The following is a 12,339-nucleotide window of genomic DNA, read 5'->3' as shown; positions in this document are numbered from 1 at the left end:
CAGTGGTGAAAAGCAAAGCTGGGCATCACAGAATGCAAGAGGAAGAACCTGTGGTGCAGTCCTGCACCACAGGTTCTTGCTGTGGTGTATGCAGGATCCCTGTCCGAGTGGCTGGCTGATCACCCTGTCATGATTAACAACGTGTTACCACTGGTTCTCCAAGCCTTGGGCAACCCTGAGCTCTCCATCTCCAGTGTCTCCACCCTGAAAAAGATCTGCCGAGAGTGCAAGTATGACCTGCCACCTTATGCTGCCAACATTGTCGCTGTGTCACAGGTAGGAGCTGCGTGCTGGACGTGTGGGGGGGGCTTGAGATGTGCTCTGTGCACACCTTTTCCTTTGTAAGGACCAGGGAAGGGGGACAAAGGAGCAGCTCAGGACATCTTGCTTGGTGCAGATTTCTTGCCTGTTTTGTTCATAGGCTAGTAAACCCATATGGCAGGCCCTGTGTCCTGCTGTGAATGCAGAAATGGCAGCCACCGACAGACACGACTGCCAAGGGGTCTGCTGGGGTTGCACGTGGGTGTCTGTCCTTCCCCCAGGGTTTTGTTTGCCTTGTTGGGAGCAGCAGTCTGCTAGCTGTGCACCTGCCACACTGCTAGTGCCACTGCTGAGCATCTTGAAGGGCAGCACCCTGGTGTTCAGGCCTCTCCTTGGAGCTGATCCCTGCAGTCCTGGGGCAGCTTGTCCCATGCTCCTTCTTGACTCTCAAGATTTGGGGCAGATGGGGCTCAGAGTCCCGAGACGCTAGGAAGAAGGGCTGGACTTGGGCAAGCTGCCAGGATGTGGGAGGAGAGAGGTGAAAGGCTCTTAAAAGCATCTCTGCTTTTAGAGCCTGGGGGGCACTGTCACTGGAATAAGGAAACCCTGGCTGAGGTTGACTCCTTGAGCAATCCTGCTGCACAGCCCATCCAAGGCAGCAGCTCCCCTTGCTGGGTGGCTGAGTGGGCTGGCTCAGGGGACAGGAATTTTAGGTCTTGCCTGTGGCAGGTTGTGGAGAGCACACAAATATTTGTCTGTGCCCACACTGGTGTTAGTTGTCTCGACCTCCTGTGTCAATCCTACCTCCTGTTGTCAGTCCTGCCTCCTGGAAGGGAAGGGCCTTTCTGCAGCACTCACCCTTCTCTTTTCCTCTCCCTTTCCCTTTGACAGGAGGTGTTGATGAAGCAGATTCACAAGGTAAGAGAGGCTGACTCACACCTCTGCTGGTTCTGCTTGCCCCCCATGCCCCCTTAGTCATGCTCAGCTGAAGACACAGAGCTGTCCCCAGAGGAGAGCTCAGCACTGCATCCATGGTGTGCAGGACCAGGAGAACCTGCTGGCTGCCTCTCACTGCTGCTGGCCTTCACTTCCCCCACACAGGCTGGGGTTGTGCTGGGTGGGTGTGTCCCCTAGAGAGGGAGGAGGAGGAGGCTTAACTCTAGCAGTTCCTAGTCTATCCAAACCCCAGGATACCAAGATGACAGGCGTGTTTTCAAGAGGAGAAAGGGAGATAAGTGTAGGAACTGAGCTTCAGCCTTGCCGGTGACTAGGACAAGGGTGGCTGTAACAGGCTGTGCAAAGGATGGTGTGCCAAGTTAGGGTGAGTGATGCCAGCTTGGAGATCTCTGGACACCAACTGGTCTTTCCTTGGCAGATGCTGGGAAGAGGCCAGGTGTGCTGAAGCCAGAGCTCCTATTCCCTGGGAACAGAAGCTGTTAGGGAGCTGTTCCCCTCTCCTGCAGTGAGATGCACCTAGAGGGACCCAGATAGAGCAGCTCAGGAGCTGCAGCACACCCAAGTGGGACCCTGGCAGCTGCCAGAGCATGGGCTGTGGGCTGGGCAGTGACCTCCCTGTTGTGTCTTCTCTGTCCCAGACAAGCCAGTGCATGTGGCTGATGCAGGCTCTTGGTTTCCTGCTTTCTGCACTGCAAGTGGAGGAGATCCTGAAGAACCTGCACTCCCTGATCACGCCCTACATCCAGCAGCTGGAAAAGCTGGCTGATGAAACGGTGAGTGCCTGTGTGCTGCCTCCATCCAGAAGTGGTTTCTCCTGCTGGCTGTAGCCCTGGGGCTGCTGTGCTGAAGCAGCAGTCTTAAACATGGGCTCAAGGGAAAGTGCAGTGCAGGGAGCCCCTCTCTGGCACTTTGGGATGCTGAGGAACTAGAACTGCAAAGGCAAAGACATGATTATGATTGAGTAGTACAGTCTGTGTCATACTTCGGCTTTATTTTCCCTGGCAGCCCAATCCCTCCAACAGGCTGGCCATCATCCACATCCTGGGCCTGCTTTCCAACCTCTTCACCACCCTAGACATCAGCCACCATGATGACGACCATGAAAGCACCGAGGTCAAAAAACTGCCAGTGCAGCAAGGACCCAACCCAGTGAGTAGAGCAATAATTCCAAGTTCTCTGCCACAGACTGGCCAAAGCCTCACAACTCACTGCACCAGAGGGGGGTTAATGGGGAATGCAGCATGTGCCAGCAAGAGGGTAGTGCTAGTCTATTCCAGCAAAAATAGCTCCTTCATCTCATCCCACCACTCTGAGGTGGACAGAGCTGACTTGCCTTTTGGATGCCTCTTGGCTAGGTGCTGCTCTGGAGGATGGCCTGGGTGCTACCAACTGTGAGCAGTGCCAGGCTGCTTCAGAAAAAAAGCTGTCCAGCTTTGGAAAGGGGTGGTCCCTGAAGGTTTGAGTCCAGGCCATGCTTAGTCTTGAATCTCCCTTTCCCAGAGAGGCCAATTCTCTTCAGTGTCTCTCATTCCTTACAGGTGGTGGTGGTTCTGCAGCAAGTCTTCCAGCTCATACAGAAGGTTCTCAGCAAGTGGCTGAATGATGCCCAGGTGGTGGAGGTAACCTGGCTTCACCTGTAAACAGCCTGCAGCTCTGCCTGTCCTTGCTGACCTGAGTGGGGGACAGCAAATGACAAACTCTGGGTGATGGCCTGTGAGAGGGATGTCTTGCTGGGTTATCTGGACCAGTGCTGCTTGCTGTCACCAGCAGCATCAAGTCATTCTTGTCTGTCTTGTTCCTCCGTCAGCTCTGCTTCTCTCCAGTAACTGGGGTCCTGCCATGAGCAGGGAGGTGGGATCTACCCAACCTGTGTTCCCTAAGAGAACAGCTCTGTTCTGAGCTGGACCTGTATCATCTGGTGCTTATCCAGTTTGATCAGTCCAGGAATGCCCATGTGCAATATCCCACCAGCCATTTTTCCCCAGCCCTTGGGGAGCCTTCCTGCTGTGGTGGGAAGGGTGTTTCCTGGTCATTGGGAGGATTCTGTGCTGCAGGGTAGGCCACCAGTATCTGTGCAGGCCAGAGCCCTTTGCCTGGCTGGTTCCTGTCCCCAGTGCCAGCTCTTTGCTCCCCTGGGACCCATCCATAAGCCCTGGGAGAGGTCTCCTGATGCCCATTGCTCATGCAGTCCCTCTCTTCCCACAGTCTGTCTGTGCCATATTTGAGAAGTCTGTGAAGACCCTCCTGGATGATTTTGCCCCCATGGTGCCTCAGCTGTGTGAGATGCTGGGGCAGATGTACAGCACCATACCCCAGGTCTCTGCCATCGAACTCACGCGGCAGGTATGGAACCGTGCCTGGGCGGCTGGGGATGCGCAGGGCCAGAAGCAGCTTCAATCCTTCTCTCTCTTTTGCAGCTGGTTCACATCTTTGCCCATGAGCCTGCCCACTTCCCTCCCATCAAGGCCCTGTTCTTGCTCGTTACCTCAGTCACACTGACCCTGTTCCAGCAAGGTACGTAGGATTAGCCCATCCCGTGCTGGGGCTGTTGTCAGGCTTTTGCATGCATGGAGTCTGGAGGCGTCTTACCAGGAATGGCTGTTTTCACTCCTAGCTAAGCTAACTGGGGCCATCTCTGTTTCTTGGATTCATCCCAATCCCTGGAAGGTGGGTACCTTCCCTGCAGGCAACAGAAGCAGGAAACCCCGGGGTGCTCTGGGCCTCTGTACTGTTACAGCAGCCCAGGCTGGATATCACATGCAGCAAGGGTCCACCTGGAGCTGCAGTCCAGCTTGGCAGGGAGGCTATGCCCGCAGGAAGATCTCGGAGCTTCTCCGGGGTCCACTGCTGCTTGTAGTGGCCTGAAATCAAGCCCTCATATGAGCAGGAGAATGTGTGTGTGAACAGCTGGGAAATTACTTTTTCAGAGTCACTGGTGGCCACCGAGTCCCTGCTGTGATGCTGAGGATGCTGGTGTTCTCCTGCAGGGCAGGGGCCACTCTTTGGCTCACTGCCCACCCTTCAAAAAGCAAATGGGGTTAGAACAGGCTCCTTTGCACCATGGTGCTCCTCAGCATCTTAATGACCTGCCCTGTGAGAGAGACAAGTGTACATTGGAGCTGCTGGATCTGGTCCTTCAGCATTACCACATGTGGCCCCCAAGGGGTCCTATCCTTTGCTCACAGCTGGGTGCCAGGTAGGGTAATCCTGTCCCCCAGTTCAAGGCTCAGAGCTCTCTAGAGAGGTGGGGGGAGAGACACAAGGAGCCCTGCTTCATCACCACACCACAGTCTGAGCAAATCCCACTGCGCTGATATGTCACTGGGGTCAGTGACAAGCAAGCCAGGCTTCCTCGGATATCAGGTCCCCGCTCGTGCCAGTGGTGTGTGGATGTGTCTGTGCTGGAACCCTTTTGCCTCAGTGCTGGGGAGCTGGCAATGCCTCCAGGCAGCAGCAGGCACGTCTGCAGGAGCAAAAGGGAGGGGCCAGAGCCAGAGCTGTGCCCACACTTGGATGCAAGCTTTGCTCAGGCAAGCGACTGTTCAGCTTGGTGTGTGCCCAGGACTGTCCCCTTGTGGGGGGGCAGCTCTGAGCAGGGCGAGCCCCTTCTGCTGAGCCCACGTGTGGCAGGAGAAGGGGGGCATGCCTGAGCCTACAGGGGCCAAGAAGTGAGTGTGCACAGTCAGATGCCAAGGTAGGGTGAGTGGTGCTGGCACAGAGATCTCTGGGCACTGAGCTGCTCTCTCCCATGGGGATGCTGGAGGAGACCTCCAGAAGAGTCATGGACTCACCATCCTGGAGAGCATCTGGGAATGGGGTGGGAGGGTGTCTGTGCCAGGGTCTCCCGAGCAGCTGACGCTGGTGACAAGCATGTGCACGCCTGAGCCCAGCCAGGCCTGTCAAGCATTTGCTGAGGTGTTGTCGTTCACTTGCAGTTACCTTCCAGGACCAAACAGTGCTCTGAAGACACCTGCTCAGTCCCCACAGTGCAAAAGCTATAATTCTCCTTGTGGAGATGGTGCTCAGCTAGCCCCTGCTCCTCCTTCTCTTCCTCCCCAAGGAAATGAAGATCTCCTCCTTGGCTCTGCAGCACTCAGGTGCTAGCTGGAGACCCTGGGGCTTTAGACCCTTTCCTTTACAGTTTCTTTCTGTTCTTGGGTTCTCCAAGTTTCATGATTTTTTGTATGTTTTGTTTCTTTAACTTGCTTCAAACTGCTCATGTTCCCATCCCTTTCCCCACACACCCCTCCTCCCTTACACTCCTGTTTTCACTTGTAAATTCTTTCTGTATCACATAACTATATGATGTTGAGTTGCTGTTTGTATGATTTTTCTCTTAAGTTACATCTTTATTATATTTTAGGGCCCAGGGATCATCCTGATATTGTTGATTCATTTATGCAACTCCTGGCACAGGTGTGTTTTAGTTTCTTATTCATTCACTTTCTGTTCTCTCTCTTTCTCTTTTTAATTCAATTTAAACCTATTTTTAGCTTTCTGTTGACAACGTTTTTTTTTCCTTTTAGTTGAATATCGAGTTTCTCCATCTGTTTCCGTGGAAGTTGAAAACAAAACATTCTCCTTTAGTTCTGGGTTCACACCATCCCCAGGGTAGTGCCCTCCTCTGCAGGCAGCTCCAGCTCCCACCCCCCTGCTGGGCTGAAGCTGGCATGGGGCGCTTTGTGCTGCTGCTGCAGTCACCCTTGGGTGACAGACAAATTAGAGCATTAAGTGGATGTTTTCCAACCCATTTACCTGTCCTCTGATGGGTTCTCTGGAGTGGGGACAGGCTGAGCTGGCTGCCCTGCCCAGGGGCCAGTGGGAGGAAGCTCCTGCCCTCAGGAGCAGGCAGCTGCCAGGGCTCTGAGCAACGTGCTTGTGATGGCATCTGGATCTGGCAAGGGCCACATTGCCTCCTGCCCCAGCAGCCTCTCCGGGTGGTGGCAGTTCCTGTGCAGGAGCTGCTGGCTCAGCGGCGCATGGGGACAGTTGGCATTGACGTGGCAGGGGCTGTGGGTTGGCACGTGGGCTGGCACTTGTGTCACTGCTGTGGTGCTGGGCAGGCAGGGCCAGTGCTATGCTGTGTGTGTATATACACCTGCCCAGTGTGCTCCTCAGCCCCCCATGGCCCTGATGTCCTTGATGTACTCAGTGTCCCTGTCAGAGATGTGTTCCCTGCCCACCTACCCACAGGGTGGGTCTGTGGTGAGGAGGGGCCTGGCAGAGTTGCTTTCTAGTCTGTTTCTGTGATGGGGAGACCTCTAACCACACGTGCTGGACCAGTGGCTGTGCAGGAGCGCTCACCCAAGCTCCTCCCAGAGCTGTGGCCATCCTACCCTTGCTGACAGCCCCTACCCTACCCAGGCACCCTACCCTTGCTGACAGGGAGGGTGCCTGGCATGTCCTGGTGCTCAGCTGTCAGACCCCTCTGATCCTCCCATAGATCTTGAGGGTTGGAGCAGGCAAGAGGGCTGCAGCTAACCTCCTCCAGGCAGGGTCTTCTCCTCACTTTTCTCACCTTGATGCCCAGAGCCTGCTGAGACCCATTGCATCTCAAAGCCATATTGCAGCCTCTTCCTCCCTGCTTTTCACCTTGAAAGACATAACATAATCAAGGCTATCAGACTTCTGCTCTGCTTTTGGTTTTGGAAGCTGTGACCTTTTAACAAGGGTTTTGAACATGATGGGAGGGTGGTAAATGGGGTCTGTGCATGAGGTTCTTGGTGGTGTCCTCACTGCTAGCAGGACCTCCATTTGAACACTGTGCCTAGTTTGGGGCACAGCATTTCTGTAGATTTATATCAGATGCCACAGAGAAAAGCATCTGGGAAGATGGCCACCTTGTACTCATGGCGGGGAGGAAAAGCTGATGGGAGCCTGTGGAGCTGCGTGAGTCTGGGAATGTGTAAAAGGTAATGTGCCAGTTGTAGGTAAAAAACCCTTTTCTGTTCTCCTTGAGTGGGACAATCAGTAATTGGAGGAAATCATGGTAAAAGATCCAGGTCTGGCAGAAGAAGTCTTCCTAAGAGGGCAGGGAAACACTGGAAGATCCTGTGGGGAGCTGTTGTTGTGTGGAGTTCTTGAAAGGACCCAACAAGCCCATTGCTCTTGGAGGGTAGGTAGAAGTGATCCTGCCATGGTGCCTGTAAGGCATTAGGAGACTCTGAAATTCAGACTCTCTCCGGGCTACTTGTGCAATGTGCTGGCAGCTGGCCCTGTCTCATGAGGGTGGATCTCCAGATATCCATCAAAGGCACTCCTGCAGGAGCAGCTCAGAGGCTCCTACCTCCATGTCTTCTCCATCTTGGATCACTGTGAGACATCTGACATCATGCTGCTAGCCTGACACCGCCCACTCAAGGCCTGTTGTTTTCCTGGGCTTTGTATTCCTGAAACCCCATGGAGACCAAAGGATCCTATTCCTGTCTTCTCTCTTCATGCACAGAACTCAAGCTTTCCTCTTCCTTGGCCTGACCCTTCTCACAGACTGATGATCTAGTGAGGTCCTTTAAAACCCATCAAGAATTTGCCTTAGCATCCGTGATTGACTCCTTGCTCTCAGGACTTTGAGGGCTGTCTGATGGCAGAGATGGGTCCAGCCTGTCCTCTTCCAGAGGACCATACTCTGCAGTGATGCTGCTGAGGATTTGCAGATTGGAGGATTAACTTCAGAGGGAATTGCAGATCTCTTCAGACCAGATTTTTGCTTGGTGAGAGCTGTGTTTTCACCCAGCCTGCTCTGCCTGCAGACCTTTTGGCAAAGTAACGCATCTTCTGGAGCGGCAGTGAATTTGGACACAAGAGTGTGTCAAGGTGGAAATTTCCCACTTCCCTGACCATCTGTTGTGTTTTGATCTGTTTTGATTGCCTTGGAGGAAATATCTTCCGTTTCAAGTTTGTCTGGTTCCTCCTTGCAGGCACTGTTTCTGCCCTCTCTGCCAGCAAGTACTGTCCCGCTTTCTGATAACTCAGGAGAAGCTCGTGGGGCCTGCATATCAGCTCTCTGTCACCAGCACACAGGGAACAATCTCTCTCTGTCACAGGATTCCTGCTGACTTCATCTTTGGTTGCAGCTTATGGAACTGGCCAGTTGTTGCAGGTGATCCTTTTGCCACAATGTTAATTGGCAGTCCACTCTTGATGATGGCTGGTTGTTCATGGGACCTGCTGGCTTAAACCAAATGACAAAGTATCATACTATTCAAGGATAAAATAACCAGTCTGCCATAAGGCTGCACAGAGCAGTGCCAGCATCCTGTTCTCAGCTGCTCCTTCTTTCCTCTTCTGCATGCTGGGATCAGTGCAGAGCATTGCTGCTGCAGTGCCCAGGGTGAGCATCCCACCTGGAGGGCATGGGGTTCAGTTCCACCCAGGCAGCTGGAGCTCCTCTGCCCAGGACCACGTGCCATGGTGGCTGGGGCTTGCACCCAGGTCTGCGTTGGCAAAACCGGGCAGGTTCTGAAGTTGGAGAACCAGTGGGTATCACATGTGTGCTCCTGGTTGCAGGTAGGGTTTTGGGACTCTCCAGCCTGCCTTTCCACCTCATCCATCCCATCCCAGCAGGACTGCTTGGGAGTGTTTTGGTGACTTCCTGTGATGGCACAGACAGTGCCTGGCCAAGCACAGCCAGCTTCATCCCCCGCCTCCCTCCCTTCATGGTCTGCTCCAGGCTGCATGGAGCAGTCGTTGTGCTCTCCACCTCACCTGTTCCAGCCAGACTCAGAGAACCCATGGAGGACATGAGGCTGAGGCTCACTGCTCCTGCCTGGCCAGCCTTATGGGCCCTTTTCAAAGCAAGAGACTCTGCTCTGCCAGCTGTGGGGTCTGGGAAGAGACTGAATACTGGGCACTAAGGCTGTGTCTTCTGGAGAGCTGCAGAAACTGGCAGTGCAGCCCCCACTGTCCTCTGTCCACTGGAGGAGTGGGTGTCCCTTCCATGCCTGTCTGCCTGTGAAGAAATGGGCACAGAAGAGCCTGCTCTGAAGACTTCTCTGGTGGTCTCTGAAGTGCTGGGAGAAGAACCCAATGTTCCCTCAATGCTATCCTGCAGGACAGTTGTTCTTGGAGAGTGAGCGCCTATCTCTGCAGTGGCTGCTCATGCAGAGGATGTGGGGGGGGCATTTGAAAGCATTCAAAGGCCTGCCCCCCTGTGAGCAGAGGTGCTGTGGCAGAAAACAGGGAAGATGGGCTGGCAAGAAGAGGTCCTAGAGCTGGAGCAGGGTTCCTGGTGCTAGGAAAGACTAACTGGACATACCTGGTGTTGGGAAAGCTGGACCTGCCTGGTGCTGCTTTCTTATGGGAGAAGCTCCAGAGGGCCCCATCTTGTGGGGGTAAAAAGCATCTCTTTTTACATTAGACTTATGTATATGTACCCAGGTCTGCATTGGGCTTGCACTCTGCTAAGTGTCCTATGGGAAGGAGCTGTCCCAATGCTGACATGTTTTTCCCTATGGAACTGATGGAGTGAGGAGCAGATGCTGGAGTGAATCTGCAGGAGAACTTGGGGGGCTCTGCCTGCAGCAGGTCTGGTTTGGCTGAGAGAAGCACCCTGCAGGTAGGTGGGAACCTGAACCTGAGCACATTGAAAGACTTGTGCCAGATGGAACACTTGTACCATGCAGGACTCAGGTTAAAACCCATGGATGGGCAGGGTGGAGGAACTTGCAGCTGGGTCATTATCATGGGAGCCAGCTGCCCTTGAGCAACGAGCTGCTGGGGGGAAAGGCTCACAGTCCCTGCTCTGGAGCTCACAGTAGGGCCCCAGCAGGGGTAGTGATCCAGGGCTAAAACTGTAACATCTCTTGCAAGCGTTTGTCCTGTATGGGGCCAGCTGAAGAGCAGCAGCCTCGATGAGTGGGTATGTTCCTAAGCCATTGCTCAGCCAGCAGTTCACCTCCTGATGTTGGTGCCAGTGCCTCAGGAGCAATGGTGCACAGCCTGTATATACACACACAGGTATCACGTGGCCCTTGGTCGCCCCATGAAGCTCTCTGCTTGTATCCAGCAGGGAGAGGTACCTGCAATTGTGCCATCTCCACCTGGTACAGCGATGCCTTCTGTGCCCAAAACTGAATCCTCTTTTGCAGTGTGTGATAGAAAAGGTCAGAAAGGAAATGGAGTAACTCTGAAACTTGCTCCTCAGCTTCTTGTTTTCCAGCATCTGCACTGGGCAGATGGCTCTGGACTTTCCCTGGAGAAGGTGGGGTGGGAATTAAGTCTGTTTTGCACCAAGTAGAGACCACAGGGGCAGATGGCTGTATGTCTTTGGTGCTGTTGACTGAGAGCTGTCCCTGCTTCTGTCCCTGGGAAAAGGCTCAGAGGGCAGCAGTGGCCCCACACAGAGCTCAGCCCAAGGGCTGACTGCCCTGATATGCTGCTCTCTGAGCTCCAGGCATACAGCAGAACTGCTCCAGTGCTATGGCTGCTATCCCTGGTGTTGCAGTGACAGCAGGGCAGGAGGCATGGCTGCCATTCCCAGTGCTTTTCTGCAGCAGTGGGTATGGGGGTCAGGGTATGGATGTGGCTGCCTAATATAGCAGGGCTCACTGAGGCAGGTCGAAAACCCTTCCCATTGAGTGGAGGGTGCAGGCTGAAACATTTCCACCCAGTAATTGCTCAGTGCCAGCACCAGGGGGACGAAGTCATTGCACAAAGTACCAACAGCTCAGGGTGTCTCCAGCAGCAGTGCCTGACCCGCACAGAGGCTGGTGGAATCATTGTGTGGCATTAAAAAACCCCAAGCTTTCTTGATCTCAGACTTGCTGCTCGGAACTGCCAAGAAATGTTGGCATCTCATCATCTGGTGCAATCTGGGGCTACTGCTTGAACTAGTTGCTGTGACCCCAGGGATGCCAGCATCTTCAGGAGCGGAGCAAAGTACATGGGTGGCTGGTCTCTGCTGAGCCCTGCATGGCTGCCCTTGTCCTGGGAGTGGTGCTGCTGCCTGATCTGCTCTGATGGGACAGGAGCCCTCTGTGTCTTGAGTGTTTGCACACCACTGTGGCACCTATCCTCAGGTCCTGGGGTCAGCAGATCCTGGGTGTAGCAAACTGCCTAGCTGTTTGAATTATATTCTGGGGAAGGGTAGAGTGATGGTTTCCTGCTGTACTGTGTGAATCTGCTCTTTCTCAGGGGTGTGCTCAGGTAAGTGTGTGTCCAGGCAGAGGCTGTCTGGGGCACCGGGTTCCTTGGAGGCTTCCTGGCTGCCTCTGCAGCGCTGGGTTCATGCTGCCTGTCTGTGTGCCTTGCAGGCTCTGAAAAGGAAGCCGGATCTCTTCCTGTGTAGCAACCTGGATGTCAAAGCAGTGTTTCAGTGTGGTGAGTACCATGAGCATGGGCATGTGTTCCAAATCACCTTGAGGAGAAGCCAGCCTGCTCCTCCTGTAGAGCTGGGTGCAAAACAGGAAGGGCGAAAGGCTGGGGACCGCAGGGCTGATTTGGGATGGCCAGGGGGGTTTTCTGTCTACTAACTTGAGAAATTTTTGCCTGCAGGTGTCCTTTCACTCAAGTTTCCCGAGGCCCCAACAGTCAAAGCATCCTGTGGCTTTTTTGTGAGTATAATGGCATCGTGGAGTCCTCCCTGAGAGCTGGGAGTGGGGCTGAGGTTGGGCACAGGGCTGCAGTGTGGAGCCTGTGCTGGCACTGAGCGAGCCTGGCCTCTGTGTTGCAGACGGAGCTGCTGCCCCGCTGTGGAGAGATCGCCCCGGTGGGACAGGTCGTGCATGAGAATGGCAAAGCGCTGCTGCAGGCAGTGCTGGAGGTGAGAGATGTTGGACCACGGGCTCCCCAGGCAGCATTGGGGTCTATTCCTGAGCAGCATCCCTACAGAGCCAGGGGCAGAGAGCCCAGCAGTGTGGGTGGGAGCAGGGAGAGTGACAATGTGGGCTCAGTATGTCGTTTGCTCTGTGGCAGGGCATCGGTGGCCAGGCTTCTCGCAGCCTCATGGATCACTTTGCAGAAATTCTCTTTGCCTTGAACAAGCACTGCTTCAGCCTCCTGAGTGTCTGGATTAAGGAGGCCATGCAGCAGGACGGCTTCCCCTCGGCCCGAGTAACTCCAGAGCAGAAGGAAAACTTCAGCCAGCAGATCCTCAGGTTTGTGTGCCACTTGCCCTGGCAGCTG

General features: G+C 54.4%; 1 protein-coding gene across 2 annotated transcripts in view; it reads left to right on the top strand.

Annotated features, from left to right (window-relative positions):
• IPO13 (importin 13) overlaps positions 1–12,339 on the top strand; it is a 31,270-nt gene that overhangs the window by 18,293 nt on the left and 638 nt on the right. For both annotated transcript variants that reach the window (XM_030226299.2, XM_030226300.2), the window contains exons 8-19: positions 95–276; positions 1,153–1,179; positions 1,857–1,991; positions 2,224–2,367; positions 2,757–2,837; positions 3,424–3,561; positions 3,636–3,732; positions 5,582–5,634; positions 11,469–11,535; positions 11,710–11,768; positions 11,888–11,977; positions 12,130–12,311. In XM_030226299.2, the coding sequence (XP_030082159.1) occupies positions 95–276; positions 1,153–1,179; positions 1,857–1,991; positions 2,224–2,367; positions 2,757–2,837; positions 3,424–3,561; positions 3,636–3,732; positions 5,582–5,634; positions 11,469–11,535; positions 11,710–11,768; positions 11,888–11,977; positions 12,130–12,311 (1,255 nt within the window). The remainder of the gene's footprint in view (positions 1–94; positions 277–1,152; positions 1,180–1,856; positions 1,992–2,223; positions 2,368–2,756; positions 2,838–3,423; positions 3,562–3,635; positions 3,733–5,581; positions 5,635–11,468; positions 11,536–11,709; positions 11,769–11,887; positions 11,978–12,129; positions 12,312–12,339) is intronic.

Source organism: Serinus canaria, chromosome 8 (genome assembly GCF_022539315.1).
Source record: "Serinus canaria isolate serCan28SL12 chromosome 8, serCan2020, whole genome shotgun sequence".
In the NCBI taxonomy this organism is placed as follows: domain Eukaryota; kingdom Metazoa; phylum Chordata; class Aves; order Passeriformes; family Fringillidae; genus Serinus; species Serinus canaria.
Note: the sequence above shows the minus strand (reverse complement) of the source record. Positions and strands in the feature narration are given on the sequence as shown.